Below are 19745 nucleotides of genomic sequence, written 5' to 3'. Positions count from 1 at the left end.
TCCTCTTCGTCCAATAGTAGATTGTATTGATTCTCCTACTTACCGTATAGCCAAATATCTAGCTAAATTATTGAAATCTTACATTGGCAACTCTAATTCTTTTTTAAAAAAACTCCTCAGATTTCTTAGAAAAATTAAAAAATGTCTCATTACAACCTACAGATCTTATGGTTAGCTTTGATATTGAATCTTTATATACCAATGTACCTATCAAGGAAACTTTAAAATTACTTGCTGACATCTTTCCTCAAGACATTATAAAACTATTCGATTTCGTAATACATTCTGGATATTTCTTATGTCAAAATAAATTTTACAGCCAAGTAGAAGGAACGGCCATGGGAAGTCCTCTTTCTCCTGCTTTAGCCAACTTTTATTTAGAACATTTAGAAAAAGTCCTCTTCTCATCTATTTTCTCTCAACCATCTTTTTGGGTAAGATATATAGATGACATCTTTACTATTTGGCCTCACAGCAAAACTCTTTACCTTCTTTTTTAAACAGTATTAATTCCTTGCATCATCATATAAAGTTTACTATGGAAATAGAAGAAAACAACCAGTTCTCTTTTTTAGACGTTCTCCTCATCCGGTCACCTTCAAATATTCTTACAACTACAGTATACAGGAAACCAACGTTCACAGGTCGTTATATTCTTAAAGAATCAGCCCATCATCCATGTCAAAAAACAGGAATTATAAATTACCTCATCAGAAGAGCCAAAACTAATTGTTCTACTTTTGATTATCTACAGAAAGAACTTTCTATTATCCAACAACACATGAAACTCAATGGCTTTTCTGAAAAAAGTACTCAACGTCTTCTGAATTCTTATAATCCTCCACAAAACAACAAAGTTTTAATACGTCGAGTGCCTATTCCTTATATCTCCGGTATTTCAGAACCTATCGCAAGAATTTTAAAGAAATATGATTTAACAGCTACGTATTCATCTATTAACAAATTGTCTTCTCTAATTTAATAAGCCGAAAGGCTATTTTACCGGCGAACATGTTAATAGAAAGGGGGATGGTAAATCCCTTTATGTTTTTAAAACATAAAGGGATTTACCTTCCCCCTTTCTATTAAATTGTCTTCTCATTTTCCTTCTCCTAAAGACAAACGTTCAACTTTATCTCTTCCTGGAGTTTATCAAATTCCTTGCAACTGTGATCTCTCCTATTTTGGACAGACTGGATGTTCTCTTGAAAAAAGAATCCAAGAACACTAAATTCGTTAGTGCCCAAAAAGACTATGCAGAGTTCCTTACACCTTGAGGTATTCTGGTTAACTCATACTTGGACTAAGGTATAGAAAATGCAGAGTACTTCTTATTGTCTTTTCTCGATGGTATCTGATAGTAGCCATTATTAAGGTCTTTAAGAATACTTTAGCACCATGCACAATTTTTGAATGTTACAAAATAGAAAATTAATGGACTCAGTTGCTTGGTTTATGGCGCTTATGTCAAGAACAAATCTGATATCTCCATTAGGTTTCTCCAGTGAAATAAATGTAATGTTCCATAATGACTGAGAATGTTGAATAATACCAGCCTCCAAATATTTTAGAAGCAAGGTCTTAAACCTTTTAGTGTACCTTGAGAGGGCTCTGGTACTGCTTTATAAAAATAGGCTTCTCTCCATGTTGGGAATACAACTCATACCATGCAGAATAAATAGACATTAACACAGCACTGCAACATTTGGATAAACAAAACCCAAAGGAGTTTATATTTTTCACAGATTCCTTAGCAGCCCTTCAAACTATTAAGAACTGCTACACTAGCCATCAAGAAATACTTAGAGACATAGCAAAAAACATAAACTGCATAAGGATTCCGAAATAATTTTCCAATGGATCCCATCCCATGTGGGATTAAAGGGAAATGAAACTGCAGATGAAGTAGCAAAAATGGCTGCAACATCAAGTGATACCACAGATTTCGATCTTTTTAAAACCACTCAAAAAGAAAACATAAAAAGAACGATTCTCCAGAACATGACACACACCATTGGCATCCAGCAGAAAAACCAGGGGCTACCATCAACTCCAAGTTTAATCGCTGTGCCACTACCATGATCTCTTGCCTCAAGACCGGCTACACAAGACCAATCAAGTTTAGCACTGACATGAAAGTCTTCCCCATCTGCAAAATCTGTAACATCGAGGAAGCATCGGCAATGCATTTACTAAATTGTATGAATATTTCCAAATGGGAACTTTATAACAACCCAGAAAAGGTGCTGTATAAAGTACATGAATTTGACCTCTATGATCTGGTGTAATAATACCATGGGATAATAATAATAAAAAGGCTTCTCTGAAATAACTATCACAGAGTGTTTTATCACATGTCTACAAGACAACTTAAGTATGCTTTCAGTAACAGTATCAAAGAATTTCCTTCTCACATGCTTTAAGCATTTAGATACAATATGCTTATCATCCTCAGAATTTATTCTGCTGAGGGTCTTTTCAGACAGAGCATCCAAAGGAGGAAGATCTTCTGTTTCGGTATCCTTAGTATTTTTCATCAACAAACAAACCTCATAGACTTCTTTATTCAGAGGAAAAAACCTCTGAGAAGATTCAGCAAAGAATTTGTAAGATGGCTTAAGAAAGTCAACCAAATGCAAAGAAATAACTCCAGATGAATAAATACAACAGTAACCATGAAGAGTCAAAAAGTCTTCCTATTCTTAGAGCTGATTTCCAATTCGTAGAGATACAAAACGTTCAAACCTGACAATAAAATCCTCAAATTTGAACACTATCTATCGTTCCTTCTTTAATAGTATCTAAAAAAGATTGCACATAAGTGTTTCTTCTTCTCACTTTATTCTTCAAGATTCACAATCATTTTCCTCTTCTTGTACGATGAATTTTCAAGGAAAAGTTATAAAGCACTTAAAAATCAACTAACTGTATCTTTTCTCTGAAACAGCCATTAAATCAGTACTGTACTAATGGAACTTTTAATATCCAGTATACATTTCTCTTCCTATATGAGAAACTTAATTTATTAAACCCTAAAGTTACTCCAAATTTCTTCCACAACTGTTAATTTAAACTCTTTTAAAAACATCTTTCTTTCTGAAAGATCACTATTAATGGAACTCTGAAAATCTCTGAATGGTACTTGGAGTTATTTAACAAGAATAAAATTGATTTTGTTTGTCGATTTATTACTATGGATTAAACTTGGATTCACCATTACACACCAGAATCCAAACAGCAGTCAAAAGCCGGTCAGAATCCAAACAGCGCCAAAGAAGACAAAGTCGGTTCCATCAGCAGGAAAGGTCATGGCATTGGTGTTTTGGAATGCTAAAGGCATTTTGTTTATTAATTATCTTGAAAAGGGTAAAACAATAACCAGAGAATATTATTCTGATCTTTTAACCAGACTAGATGAAAAAATTCATGACAAAAGACCCGGTTTGCAGAAGAAAAAAAAATCATAATTTAAATTAAGGGGATATTAAATCCCACATTGTTTTAAAACTGAATAAGAAACTCAAAGATTGGAATCATATCCCCTTAATTTAAATGTTTATATCGCTGAAATGAAGCCTATTGGCTCTTTATATTTAAGTAAAAAAAAAAAATCTTTCACCAGGACAATGCACCTGCCCACAAAGGTGTTTTGACAATAGGAAAATTAAGGGATCTGCACTACAAATTGTTGGAACACCACCCTATTCCCCAGATTTGGCTCCTTCTGACTTCTGTCTCTTCCCCAAACTAAAACTCTTCCTCGCTGGTCACCTTTTTTCTTCGATTCAAGAGATGATTGCAGCTGTAGAGGGGTATTTTGCAGATCTTACTGAGAACCACTACAGGGACGGAATAATGGTGCTGGAGCATCTCTGGAATAAATGTATTAGTCTTAAGGGAGATTATGCTGAAAAATAAAAATAATTTTGAAATTATAAATTTATTTTTTCATTGTTAGGCCAAGAACTTTTCAGACCACCCTCGTACTTATTTTTTGTAATTATGTTATATCTCTGTAATGAGAACGTGTTATTACTAAGTGTTAATATACACGAATTCAGTTCGATTAATGCAATGACCTAATATAATTATATAATATAATTGGTGCACTGATATAATACTTATTTTGGATACAGTAAACAACAAGCAAATCTTCTATTACATTCACTTAATAAAATGTTAATGTTAACACATAAATGTAATATGTAAACAGTGCACAACTGTATATATATATATATGTGTGTGTGTGTGTGTGTGTGTGTGTGTGTGTACACGAAAATAAGCAATTAATCATGCAATTCTCAAGATATAAATGCACTAACAACCAAAACTGGTAATTTGAAACAGAATATTTAAGTTTACACTAATTTACATAAACAAAATTCTGTAGAACATCTGTATGGATATACTGATCACTTGGGTCATTTGTCTCTGGTTCCTCTCTAGTATCTCCACATCATAATGAACACTAAGTGACCAAATTTGAGTAAAACAGTTCATGTGGGGATCTGATCACCAATACCTTTTACAGAAGCACCACCACCATCACCTCCTTATCTTTACGTGTCAATGTACATCTTATCATAGCAACAATAGGATGTTCCGTCTTCATAATAACACTTGAAATGTGCTCTTGGAACTTTAGTCTACTGTCTATCATTACCCCAAGATCCGAATCTTTTCTACTTCCAGAATCACATCGCCACTAATACTGTATACAGCCTTATATCTCTACATCCCAAAGTGCATTTATTAATATTAAAACTACAACCCCCAATAATTTCTCCAAGCTAAAAGTCTTTTTATAATTCTACCTAACTTTGCATCATCAATGAACTTCTCCAGTCAATCCATGTGAAATATCATTAACAAATATGCTGTTGTCCAAAAGCTAAGGATGAACTATATTTTTTGAAAAAAATGTAACCTGTATATGAAAAGATTTTCATGACTACAGCCAAATGTGGACATAATTTATTGCCAGCATAGTAAAAAATTATTTTACACAAAAAATGTGTTATAAATTTCATAGAAAATAAATTGCAATGCATTTTTGGCAAAAGTTACAAATTTTCTGAAGACAGGGTCAAGGAATTAATGTACAGTGCTTACAGAAAACTGTGTGGAGAGACATTTCAGTATGAAATATGTCCACTCCGAACTGTGATGCAGCTTTCACATTGTCATGCCGACTGGCTGACTCCTTCTTCAGAGCAAGGATAAAGCCTTGTTTGTTTTCCGGAGGGGAATTTCGAGCACCATTATGTCTCCCTATTGCATCCTGAATGTGTTCTATGGGGTTTAGATCTGGGAAGCGTGCTGGCCACATGAATCATTTAATATCTTCAATATTCAGAAGTGTCTCCACTGCTCATGTTCAATGTGATGTTGCATTGTCATCCATCAAAATAAATTCTCCTGCAGAATCATGGAACAATCAAACATTACATTGAAGAGCTACATTGCAATATTGTTCATCAGTCGTAGTTCCTTTTTCCAGCACTTGTAGCTCAGTGCATATCCATTAAGCATAATACCTCCCAGCACCACTACCCAGCATTGCAGTATCTATCCCTTTCAAGAACCTTCTCGCAATGGTAAGCAGTATCCCTTTCCTTCATTCTCGGAAGCCCTTTCATGCCAGATCAAGTACTGTCTGGAATTGGAGGAAAGACTAAAGCAACTCTAATTTGTAAAGAGTACATTAATCCATTGGTATCTTGTCCGATTTTTATGGATACAATACCACTGAAAACATGCTACGATAAGCTGTGGATCAAAGGATGCAGACTAGGCCTTAGGGCATTATTATTATTACATGACACCTCCAGGGAGACCAACGACTCATCGAGGGAGGGGTACCTACTCTACAACTCTGTCTCCATCACTTAGTTCACCAACTGCAATGCCATCTACCGTCCGTCACCACCACTACTATTTTCACAATCACAAAAATCCATGCCCATAGTGGGATTCGAACCTGCAGCCTTTTGGCTGGAGAGCAGATACGCTATCCACTCGGCCAGCCAGGCCGGCAAGAGATTATTATTACATAACACCTCCAGGGAGTCCAAAGACTCATTGAGGGAGATCACCTACTTTACAACTCTTTGTTTTCACCATCCATTTCACCAACCCCAACTGTCTTCATCATCTACACAAATACCATCTGCCAACCACCACTAGTATTTTCACAGACAATCAAACATTCATGCCCATGGCGGGATTCAAACCCGCTGCCTTTTGGCTGGAGAGCCGAGTGGTTAGCGTATCCGCTAACCACTCGGCCAACCAGGCTGGCAAATAAAATTTGCAGATTATTATTACGTGACACCTCCAGAGAGTCCAAAGACTCATCGAAGGAGGGCTTATTCTACAGCTCCCTGTCTCCACCAACTACACGAACCACAACTACACCAATGCCATCGACTGCAAACCAAAAATAATCTATTATCCAACACATTTATCACTTTATCATAAAATGCAAGCAGATTGCTAAACTACACCTGCCCTTCACAAACCTATGCTGACCATCATAAAGAATCTGGTATCCATCAATCCAGTCCTTATACCTTGACCTAATACCTAATACCGTGACCACAATAAGAGTGCTAGAGTGCCACTTCGTGAAAGCTGCAAAAGTTGCTGTTGCAAATATGTTTTATTTTTGTAGTAAGGTAGCGATTTGGATTTGTGTTTCGGTGTAGTTTTGTTTATTCTTTATAGCTTAGCGTAACTGAGTGATTGTGGAGATTTCTGTGTTTGAAACAGGCTTTTATTTTTACCATTTTTGAAGCTTGCGGTAAATGACGACAAAATGGTAATACAAGCAAGATCGGGAATTTGGAAAAATTTATCTGCACGAAAATCAAATTTTTCAAGGATGGATGTTATCATGAATGCTACATGTATACATGGCAGAATATGAAGAGTGTGTTTGTAGAAAGATTGATCAGCACATGAGAGAGGATATGGATATTTTGAAAGTATGATGTTCTGTTGGACTAGTAGTTATTGTTAAATGCAAAAGTGGCTGATGATGGAAGAGTACATAATTGTGAGAGCAAATGACCATATGAATTATGGAACAGAAGCAATTGCAGGAGCAAATGATTGCATAAATCATGGAATGGAAGTGAGTGGAACTTCTTCGTTTTTCTTTCTTTTACTTTGTGGTGTCAAGGGTTTTTTCAATTCATTTAACTGCAACCGTACACAAGGATAAGGTGGTCAGCCCTATGCCTACTGGTGTATCCTATGTCTGTAGAAGCGTCGAGTTCTCAAGACCATTTTGCTTACTTGCGGGATGAAAAAACTCAGATAAACTAGGAAGAAAAACTCTGCAATCCATGCCCAAGACCAGCTAACTTGACTATGTCAGAAAGATCCTAAGCTCCTCACGTCAGCAATGGGAATTGAACCCAGGACACTCCTTTTCCAGGCATATGGTTGCAAAGCGCATAGGTACTGGCTGACCATGCAGACGTGAGTGGAACTACAGAAGCTGAAGAAACAAAAGCCAGCAGCACTGTGAAAGCAAAGGAATGTTGGAATGGGGAAATGAATAATAGACTAACAAATACTGTAATTGCCAGGATGCAAGACTTGAAAGGTGAGTTGATGAGAATGAGAAATGAAATGAAAAAAAATATGCAAAATTAAAAATATATATAAAAAATATCTCGATCTTCCTGTTAAACTTTTAGTCTTGCCATTTGCAGTTCTTTCATCCTTTTTATTCACTGAAAATGCTAGACAACCTTACATTCTATTTCTGTATTATTCTTCATCAACAAGTCAACTATAATTCAGTAACTGAATTTTTTTTACATTAATAAATTTTTTCAGATTATTTTGGGAATTTAAAATATGTACTGCTGTGTTTTTGTAGTCAGAATATTCTTAGAAAATGCTTTGCTTTATTTTATTGTTTTTTTGGCATAACATTATTCAAGATATATCCTTCTCATTATTCTCTCCCTTTGTACTCTAAAAGTGTGAAATCATTTATGGACCTAAGAAAAGTAGTATGTAGTGAGTAATTCAGATGCAAATTATTAGTATCTTGGTTCTCCTTGTCATGTGGAGTTCTTATTCCCTTGAATCAAGCTTCTCATCTCATCTTCCTTTTACCCTCTTTTACTTTGCATTGGACCTCAAACCGTTCACAGGATAAGGTGGTCAGCCCTACACCCCGGTGTATCCTATGTTCATAGTGTTGAGTTATCAAGGCCGGTTTGCCTGCTTTGCAGGATGAAAAACCCCGGGATAAACTGGGGAAAAAATCCTACTGTCCACGCCCATGACCCGCTAACTTAGCTATGGCTGAGGAAGATCCTTAAGTTCCTCATGTCATCGACGGGAATCAAACCTAGGACACTCTTTCCCCAGGCATGTGGTTGCAAAGTGCACAGCTACTAGGCTAACCATGCGGACTAAATCAAGCTTTTTGTCACTTTTTTTATTCTTTACAAAATTACCTGTAGGCCCCCCTTCCCCCTCAAACTGTCACACATTTTCATTACCTTGGGTTTGCAGTATATTACAAATTTCTTTTATTGTGTTGTTAAACAACAGTTTATTTTAACACATTTCTCTTTCCTAATTAACAGCAATAACAGTTAAGTTTTTAAACACTGTTGCATTTTGTATCATTCATGTTATTTTTATTCAGTTTTGTTTTATTGATAATTTATATTATGCCAGTCATCTCAGGTTGTGAATAAAGATTTAAAAAAAAAGCAATAAAATAAGTGGAACAAAATCCTATAATTTACCAACCATTTATTTTCCAGTGATATAATCAAGAATAACAAATTTTGTATTTAGAGAAATTTTTGTTGATCCTACTTTTATTTTACTAGATTGCCAGTGCCCATTATGTACCAGATGATGAGCAGTGGATGCAGAATAGTGAAACAAGGTTAGTTTATTAGTTAGTTTTTAATAATTTGAATATTTTACTAGATTACCAATGTCTGTTATGCAACAAAGGATGATAAATGGATTCAGAATACTGAATCAAGGTTGATTTATTTGTTATTTCTTTATAATATGAATGTAGAAATTTGTAAAGGATAACTTTGTAATTTGAAATGGAGCCTTTGATAAACTGCTCTACCAGCCATGGTGGATGAAATAGTGATACCAAATTGGACTTCTTATCCATGTTATTCAATAGGAGATACAGATTCGTATCCAGATTTTGCTGGACGTCTATAGACCTCGTGGCTGGTTGGGGTGTTAATATTGTTCTCAGAAAAATAGATAAGAGTTACTAATTTGATATGTGTCTTAAAGTTGTTATGAAGGTTATATTCATGCAGCAATTTGTCTATCTTTTAATATGTACAAAGAGCATTCTGAAAGCAATGTGGCCATCATGATAACTTCAATCCAAAAGAGAGATGTCAGTAAAAAATGAAAAAATAAAAGATAGTTTGAGGTCTCTAATATATTGTCATATGCTATTTTTCAACATAATCTTTTCCCTTTTTGTTACATTTTATCCACTATGTAATTAATTTTTTCATAGCTATCATAGTAAAATGGTGTAAACAGGAATGCACATCAGAAAAGTGACTGGAGTGTGAGAGACTGCTCATTGTTAGATGGATCGCCCTGGTCTTCACTACACTTCAGAAGAGTGAGATTAGTGTTATGACATTGGTTATGGAAGATTTTGAAAATTTGAATCTTTTGAATACTAAAAGGTTTCCTGAATGAAGAAGGAGAAGACTGGAAAGTACTGTCATCTGCAAAACTGTGAATAACATTTGCAAGAGAAGTCATTAGTGTATAGGAGGAAAAGCATGGGCGAGAGTACAGAATTTTGGGTATTTCAGCACTGATAAGGAATTATGATGAGAGATAGCCATCTGCAACATGCCTCAATAACTATGCAGGAAACTTGCAGTTCAGTTACAGAGGGCAGAAGGTAGACTATAAGATGTGATGCCAGACATGATCAGATGCCTTGGAAATATGAAGAGCAATCACATATTTCTCGAGATCTTTCCATGGTCTGTGTCCAAAGGTCAATGTGTAATGTGAGTGAGGTCTGCTATAGAATGGGAATGGTGGAATCCATATTGGTGATTATTATTATTATTTTGTGACACCTCCAAGGAGTTCAAGTATTCATCGAGGACGTGCACTCTACTCTCTACAACTCTCCCTCTCCACAACTACACAGAACCACTACTACCATCATCATCTACACACAACAGCATCTACTGCCCAACACCATCACTTGTATTTTTTGTCTGTAAATTGTATATTCTGAAGGCCAATTTGTCCTGTACGTGGGATGAAAAAACCTGAGTTTCCAGGAGAAAAAGCCCTGCTACCTATGTATGAAATTAGCTAACTCACTTTCAGTTGAAAAAAACACATGTAAAGATTCCTCTCTCATGATGTGAATTGAATTTAAAAGGCACAGTGATCACTAATTGATTGATGGATCTCCATATAGCAAAGAAGCTGGTTGTTGATGACTGTTTCCATCATTTGTGAGAGAATTGAGGTGAGGATGGGAAGATAGTTTTGATGGCTGATATTTATCTCCCCTTTTTTAGGGACATGCTGGATAAAGGCTTGCATCCGTAGTGTTGGGTAGATGACAGCTTATATAGGTAATACAAGGTGAATGTTAATTCTGGAGCACATGAGCATGTTTGGAGGGATATTATTTACACGAGGAGACTTATTTATGTCAAGACTATTGTGGATTTTTCTTATGTCTTTCTGATAAAAGATAAGAGGAGGCATGCCATGAACAGTTTTGCAATATTATAGGAGCTGATTTTTTTGGTTATCTGTGTAGAAGTTAGAGGAAAAGACTGATGTCAAAAGATCTGCCTTACTTTAGGTGATGTTACCATGATACTATCAGGAAGTGAACAGCCAAAGCAAGGGACCAGAAAGGCTTGACTTGGATAGGAGGTAAGCTTATTGCATTTAGCATTTAATGAAATCTGCTTTGGATTTGTTGGTGATTTTCTTGCACTTGTTTTGGGCTGTGGTATAGGCCAAGTGATAAGCTGGAGTTTTTGACTTCAGCCATTGTACTGTACATATATGGCCATCCTTCTACTTCCTCTTCCAGGCTACATTAATACAGAATCATAGCCTCTATCCAGTTAGGAAAAACAAACAAACTATATATATATATATATATATATATATATATATATATATATATATATATATATATATATATATTAATAGGTAAAATTTCTCAGTCAGAGATGAGTTAGTCAACACAAGCATTTGCTAATAGTGATGTTTGCAAAGATAATACTTGTAATAAGCCACTGGACACAGTATCTCTTCTGGTGAACAAAGTTTTGTTCACTAGAAGAGATGCTTATCACTAAGGATTAATACACACACAAATGAAATTATCATTATGTTAAATGCCTGATGAGTGATGATATGATCCTTTGACAAGACCATTTGTAATGTTATGGTTAATAATGTTTTCACCTTCTGAGATGAACATTTGCAACTTAGTTGAATGCAAGTTCATTCCTCCCTTAGATATAAAGTTGTTTATTCATGAATTAGCTATCAGTTAGTTATCAATCAACAAGAGATGCCATGTCCAGTGCTTATCACTAGGGTTTAGCATGTACAGCAATCTCTCAATTAATGGGCCCCTGATTAGTGCGTTTTTGATTAATTTATTAATTTCTTGGACAACTTTCTCAAGCAGCATATGAAAGAAGGAACTTGAGGTCAAAAAGCATTAGATCTGTTCATAGCATAAGAAGGGGTCTCTATTAAGAATATAACTAATTCACCACCAGTCGGTGACAGTGATCATGCCATACTTTTCTGGGAAGTAGTAATTATTTGATATTTTAAGGATACTTGTGACATAATGATTGAATAATATTGCATCATTTTTTTTCGATATCCAAATTCGATTAGTGCGCTTATATACATTTTTTATGGATAACTATTTTAAAAAAGTCACTCACCAGGATGAAATAATTTAGTTACCGATTTGAAACATTTTACAGAGTTATTTTTTAGTGGCATACAACACTATTTCCACGTACAATATGTTCCAAATTTACTGCCAAAATTTATGGCGTCTGCTTTGCAGCATTTTGCTGATCATATCTCGTGCAATTGTTTTCCATACTTTTTTATTTTAAATTATTTTCCTAACCTTTAATCATGAGTAAAAGAATTAGTGAGCAAAAAATAGAAGTGTGAAAATGATTTGAAAAGTAATCTGATTGGAAGAAGAACTTGAAATAATAAAGAAAAATGAACAAGGCAAGTCCAAAGCAAAGATAGGACAAGAACACAAAAATGGGTGAATCAACTGCTGAATACAAAGAGAAAGGTAAGGCTGCTTCAAGTTCATCATGCATGCACTTGAAATCAAAGTATTATAATGATTGAATTGGAGAGACTTCTTTTTACATGGATCAAAGATTGTAACCAAAAACGAATCCTGCTAAACACTGGCCTTATTAAATCAAAAAGATTGTTTCTGTAGCCTGGAAACAAAGGGGCTATCAATGATGGAAAAGAAGAATTCCACGTTAGTGCTGGGTGATTTGAGCATTTCAAAAAAAGAAATAGTCTACATATTATATATAACAGGCGAAGCTGCAAGTGCAGATAAGGAGATATCCAGAGATTTTGAAGAAAATTGTGTAAAAAGGGAACTGTTGTGATCAACGAATATTTAATGTCAATAAAACCAGCCTTTTTTTTGGAAGTGAATGCCTTCCTAGACTTTTCTAGCCAAATCAGAGAAATCTCAGTCTGGTTTTAAAGTTGCAAAGTCGAATGAAATTACTGCTAGCAATATCCTGTCGACTGCGCCATTGTTAATAATGTGTGGATTTTTATATAGAGAATATTCATAGATATTATCTTAATATTAATCCTACCATAGAGATGATCTCTGTTTCTAACAATTATTATTTTTTTATTCTGAGTGTACTTATATATTATTATATGCACAAGGGTTCACTCCAATTGGTGCAATGACTTGAACTCTTTCAGAATCCAAATAATCACTGACTCAAGACCAAAATACAAAATAAACAAATTTAATATAACAAAAACAATATATATACACTTCAAACAAATATTACATAACTACAAAAGTAATTGGATCCAAGGCCTTTTAAAAATAAACTTACACTTTAGACTAGACTAAACATTTTGTTTGCACAATCACAAAATGTTCACATTCAGTTTCTTTCCTGTCAAGGCCCTTTTCCGAAGATTATACTACTCTATTCTTCATTTTCACAGGATCCTTTACCATCACTTATGTAGCACACATTAATTCTTCCTGATTTAATTCTGTCTCTTTTCTTCAGTAGAAATAATAGTCAGATCTGGTGTCCTTAATACAGATGAAACTTCCTAATCAGAGTTTTCTCGAACATTCCTTTAGAACGTAAATAGCAACTTCTTTTATTCACTAACTGCTTATTGACAGTCTTAACTCTTCCAATTAAAAAAAGAACTTACAGTTCTACGATTCCCTTTTCGGAATCTACTATAAATCTTTCAATTAGTGTTTCCTCCAATATTCCGCTTAAAACGCATATAGCAATATTTTCTTTTATTTATCCACATACTCATTCCACATTAAAACTTAATAGTTCCACAATTCCTTTTTCGGAATATACTATTAATTTTCCTCCGACTGTCACATAAAAATCTTAAGTTTCTCCGAATCTAAATATCTGCCAGCCTGTGTTCTAAATTCCTTCTGAACGCTATCTTGTTTACAGCCGTTACTCAGATACTGAACACTTTCCTTGTCAGCTGTCAATCACACATCCAACTTCTCGGTGAGCATGCACACTCCATGAAACTGGTAAGCAATAAGTTAGGTATAAATAATGGCTGACACGTTGTCTCCGTTAGTGACAAGAGAGAATGTCTTCATAAAAACACAAAACTTAATATTTTTAAACTACAATGAAATTCTTGTAAGTAATACAAATATCAAATCCAGTAAATACATAAATTTTTAACTGCTTTACATATCACTTTTGACAAAATAATTTCCATAACGGGCACATTGCAAGTGCCGACAATGCTGCGTGTTATGAAACTAAAACTAATAAACATTTTAACATAAACAATTCATAAAAATTATTAGACATATCTGCAAGGAGATGTGTTTTGCATCATGGCAGATACTGAGATAGGAGTGTTGGTAGCTTGCTCCACCATTGCAAGGAGTGCCCTGGTGTTGTACCACCTTACCCCAGTCCTGAAGATACTTTCAGGCGCAAACTTTGTTTGCTCACACTTGGATAAAGGATTAAACTAAATTTATTATACTCTAACCAAGTGAAAAATAAACTTTCAACATCTTTCTCTAAATCCAGAGTAATTTATTAAAAACGGGTGGCACACCATTTGGCAACTCCTATAGGTAGAGATGACTTGCTAATGCTTCTGCCTGGTATATCCACTTGGGCCTGGCTCCCACTGAAGAGACCTCAATAAAGGTCGAAACTAGTCTGGGTTGTGGCCCTTCCCTTAATGCATAACATTAGACATATACGCAAGGAGATGTGTTTTGCATTATGGCAGATACTGAGATAGGAGTGTTGGTAGCTTGCTCCACCATTGCAAGGAGTGCCCTGGTGTTGTACCACCTTACCCCAGTCCTGAAGATATTTTCAGGCTCAAACTTTGTTTGCTCACACTTGGATAAAGGATTAAACTAAATTTATTATAATTCATAAAAATATTCAGAATTTTAATTATGGTTATTTTTACAGACTGTTGTGAACAACGAATATTTAATATCAATAAAACCGGCCTTTTTTGGAAGTGAATGCCTTCCTAGACTTTTCTAGCCAAATCAGAGAAATCTCAGTCTGGTTTTAAAGTTTCAAAGTTGAATGAAATTACTGCTAGCAATATGCGAGCCTTAAATTTAGATGCACAGTGGGAAGATCCTGAAGAATATGAAGAAAATTTAATCACTTACAAGCCCAAAGAGGTTTCACAGAAACAATTTGAAAATAGTAGCAAGGCTTATACGTTGGTCAGACATAACTGGTAATTAGTTTACGGAATTAACAACGCATATAAAGTATATTAATTAAAGGTAACTTTAATGAATAACTTCTATATTTCGGCAACGTCACATTGCCATCTTCAGGAACATAAAGATATGGTATGTGCACGCAGGCACTAACACAAAGCAAATGAGGAAGAAAGCAAGAAACTAATATTGTTCCTAAAGTCCTAATAGTGCCCTCTTGCGGGCTAATTTGGTAGTCTTGGCAGTTGGGCTGAAGTTTTCATAATGTAACTCTCCCAAATTTGGGGTAGTTTCATGCACCCAAATTTGTTGAGGTTAGGAACGTTTTTTAGAGCTGCTGAAGATTCTTTGAATAATCTTTCGTATTTAAACTTGCTGCGATGAATTATTTTAGTTTTCTTCCAACGAATTTTATGGTGGGTATCTAAGGCATGGTCTGCCAGCCCAGAGCAGCTGTACTGGTGAAACCGGATGTAGTCTTGGTGTTCTGAAATCCTGATATTTGTTGTTCTGCCTGTTTGGCCAAAGTAGGACAATTTGCAGCTGCAAGGGACCTGGTATACACCAGGTAGGTCTAGGGGAAGTGGTTGGTCTTTGGTAGAACGGATAAGGGATGCCAACTTTTTATATGGTCTGTAACAGGAAGTAAGGTCATATTTTTTGAGGATATTGGTTATTTTCTCAGAGGTGCCCTGGATGTAGGGGATGGTGATAGACTTGGTGTAATCTTTACTGTGGAGGGGGGGGGGGTTACTGATTTTAGTATTTTTTGGATTTTTTTGGGGTTATAGCCATTGGCTAAGAAAGTGTTGAGGATGTGGTTTAGCTCAGTAGTTAGGGCCTTGTCATCTGAGCAGATTAATTTTGCCCTGTTATATAGTGTTTTTATAACCCCATATTGTTGTGAGAGGGGGGGACTGCTGGTGAATGTATCTGCCAGTATGGGTGGGTTTTCTGTGAACAGAGAAAACCAAAGATCCATCAAGCTGGCGGGTGACTAAAGTGTCTAGGAAGGGGAGGGTGTTGTTCTCCTCTTTTTCTAAGGTGAACTGGACTCTGGGGTGTTGGTTGTTTAAGTGTGTTAGGAAGGAATGGAGTGTGTCTGAGCCATGTGGCCAAATAGCAAACACATCATCCACATAACGAAGCCAAATAGTGGGTTTTTGTGGGGCAGAGTTTAAGGCTTTCTCTTCAAATGTCTCCATAAAAAAATTGGCCAAGGGTGGGGAAAACGGTGAACCCATGGCTGTCCCCTCTATCTGTTTGTAGAACTTTCCTTGCCAAACGAAATAGCCTGAGTTCATTGTGAACTGAAATAGGGCTGAGATATCGGGAGGAAACTTGGCTTGAATGATTCTAGGGTTTCTTTGAGTGGGACATTAGTGAATAGGGAGGAGACGTCAAAACTGACCATTATGTCAGTGTGTTGGAGTGCGAGGTTTTCTATACTGGCTTTAAAGTGGGCTGAGTTTTTTATGTGTGATGGTGTGTTGCCAGTGTAGTGTGTGAGCGTTTTGGCTAAATGTTTGGCTAATTTATATGTGGGGGAATCAATGCCATCCACTATGGGACGCAATGGCACATTTACATTTTGTTTATGTATTTTTGGGAGTCCATATAATCGTGGGGGGGGGGGGGTCTAGAGTTATAAGGTTTTAGTTTGTTGGTGACTTCCACAGTCCAAGAAGTGACCTTCTTAAGGAGTCTGTGGAGAGTTCTAATCTGAGAGCTGGTCGGATTATATTCAATGGGGAGGTAAGTAGTACGGTCTAGTACTGAAGTAGTTAGCTTACCTTTGTAGTCTTTTTGATTGAGCACCACAGTGGTGTTTCCCTTGGTGAGTACTATTTTTATGTTGTTTTTCAATTCTTATAGGGCTGGTTATTCGTTTTTGGATAAGTTGGTTTTTGGAGGTTTGGCTTTAGTGAGAACACTGACTGCATCCAGTCTAACATTGTTGGCGATATGGTTAGGCAGGTTGCGAATCCCACGTTCTATCTGGATCATGATTTCTTCGGCAGGTATTCTTTTTGGAGCTAGGGCGAAATTGTGACCACGTGAAAGTGCGGTGAGTGCTTCAGGCTTTAAAACTGCCGACGAGAGGTTGACTACAGTGTTGAGTGGTGGCTGTGGTAAGGAAGTAGAATTCTTTGTCAGATTTTGTATTTTTTCAAGTGCCGACTTCGTATTTTTTCGAATTCTTTTTTTGCCAATGTGCATGAGACGTCGTAAAGTATCGACCATAGATCACGGCCGAGTGTATCCGAAAGCTCTTCCTCTAGTGCTTGTAAGGTTTTGTTTTCGTCGGCAAGGAGAACACGCGTCGCGGTAATTTGTTCTCTTAACAGGGCGAAGCTAGTGCGATTATAAATGCGCAGAGCTTTCTCGGAAGTAAAACGGTACTTCAATTTAACACAATTAGGGATCAATTTGTTATCCTGGCAGCGTTTTAGGAACGTCAGTCGATTTATTTGCCTCGATATCTTCAACCTCAATTTGCCGTATTGACGGGCCTTTCGTGCGATAGCATCTCCGTGGATTATCACGACTCTAGTAGCAAGGCTTATACGTTGGTCAGACATTACTGTTAATTAGTTTACGGAATTAACAACGCATATAAAGTATATTAATTAAAGGTAACTTTAATGAATAACTTCTATATTTCGGCAACGTTGCATTGCCATCTTCAGGAACATAAAGATATGGTATGTGCATGCAGGCACTAACACAAAGCAAATGAGGAAGAAAGCAAGAAACTAATATTGTTCCTAAAGTCCTAATGGTGCCCTCTTGCGGACTAATTTGGTAGTCTTGGCAGTTGGGCTGAAGTTTTCATAATGTAAGTCTCCCAAATTTGGGGTAGTTTCATGCACCCAAATTTGTTGAGGTTAGGAACGTTTTTTAGAGCTGCTGAAGATTCTTTGAATAATCTTTCATATTTAAACTTGCTGCGATGAATTATTTTAGTTTTCTTCCAACGAATTTTATGGTGGGTATCTAAGGCATGGTCTGCCAGCCCAGAGCGGCTGTACTGGTGAAACCGGATGTAGTCTTGGTGTTCTTAAATCCTGATATTTGTTGTTCTGCCTGTTTCACCAGTACAGCCGCTCTGGGCTGGCAGACCATGCCGTTCTCCTTGCCGACGAAAACAAAACCTTACGGGCACTAGAGGAAGAGCTTTCGGATACACTCAGCCGTGATCTATGGTCGATACTTTACGACGTCTCATGCGCATCGGCAAAAAAGAAGTCGAAAAAATACGAAGTCGGCACTTGAAAAAATACGAATATCTGACAAAGAATTCTACTTCCTTACCACAGCCACCACTCAACACTGTAGTCAACCTCTCATTGGAAGTTTTAAAGCCTGAAGCACTCACCTCACTTTCACGTGGTCACAATTTCGCCCTAGCTCCAAAAAGAATACCTGCCGAAGAAATCATGCGCAACCTGCCTAACCATATCGCCAACAACGTTAGACTGGATGTAGTCGGTGTTCTCACTAAAGCCAAACCTCCAAAAACCAACTTATCCAAAAACGAATATGCAGCCCTACAAGAATTGAAAAACAACAAAAAAATAGTAATCACCTAGGCGGATAAGGGAAACGCCACTGTGGTGCTCAATCAAAAAGACTACAAAGGTAAGCTAACTACTTTAGTACTAGACCGTACTACTTACCTCCCCATTGAATATAAACTGACCAGCTCTCAGATTAGAACTCTCCACAGACTCCTTAAGAAGGTCACTTCTTGGCCTGTTGAAGTCACTAACAAACTAAAACCTTATAACTCTAGACCCCCCCCCGATTATATGGACTCCCAAAAATACATAAACAAAATGTGCCATTGCGTCCCATGTGGATGGCATTGATTTCCCCACATATAAATTAGCCAAACATTTAGCCAAAACGCTCACACACTACACTGGCAACACACCATCACACATAAAAAACTCAGCCCACTTTAAAGCCAGTATAGAAAACCTCGCACTCCAACACATTGACATAATGGTCAGTTTTGACGTCTCCTCCCTATTCACTAATGTCCCACTCAAAGAAACCCTAGAATCATCCAAGCCAAGTTTCCTCCCGATATCTCAGCCCTATTTCAGTTCACAATGAACTCAGGCTATTTCGTTTGGCAAGGAAAGTTCTACAGACAGATAGAGGGGACAGCCATGGGTTCACCGCTTTCCCCACCCTTCGCCAATTTCTTTATGGAGACATTTGAAGAGAAAGCCTTAAACTCTGCCCCACAAAAACCCACTATTTGGCTTCGTTATGTGGATGATGTGTTTGCTATTTGGCCACATGGCTCAGACACACTCCATTCCTTCCTAACACACTTAAACAACCAACACCCCAGAGTCCAGTTCACCTTAGAAAAAGAGGAGAACAACACCCTCCCCTTCCTAGACACTTTAATCACCCGCCAGCTTGATGGATCTTTGGTTTTCTCTGTTCACAGAAAACCCACCCATACTGGCAGATACATTCACCAGCAGTCCCCCCCCCTCACAACAATATGGGGTTATAAAAACACTATATAACAGGGCAAATTTAATCTGCTCAGATGACAAGGCCCTAACTACTGAACTAAACCACATCCTCAACACTTTCTTAGCCAATGGCTATAACCCCCAAAAAATCCAAAAAATTCTAAAATCAGTAAATCACAACCCCCCCTCCCCCCTCCACA

General features: G+C 36.7%; 1 protein-coding gene across 1 annotated transcript in view; it reads left to right on the top strand.

The window, feature by feature from the left end:
* LOC150094129 (uncharacterized) overlaps nt 1-19745 on the top strand; it is a 244865-nt gene that overhangs the window by 16073 nt on the left and 209047 nt on the right. The window contains exon 4 of the mRNA XM_090412408.1: nt 8865-8923. Within this exon, the coding sequence (XP_090268534.1) occupies nt 8865-8923 (59 nt within the window). The remainder of the gene's footprint in view (nt 1-8864; nt 8924-19745) is intronic.

The sequence above is a fragment of the Typopeltis vanoorti genome, chromosome 22, assembly GCF_054136105.1.
Source record: "Typopeltis vanoorti isolate ZY-2024b chromosome 22, IOZ_Tvanoo_1.0, whole genome shotgun sequence".
NCBI classification, from domain to species: domain Eukaryota; kingdom Metazoa; phylum Arthropoda; class Arachnida; order Uropygi; family Thelyphonidae; genus Typopeltis; species Typopeltis vanoorti.
The sequence above is the reverse complement of the archived record's forward strand: the minus strand, read 5'-3'. Positions and strand labels throughout refer to the sequence as shown.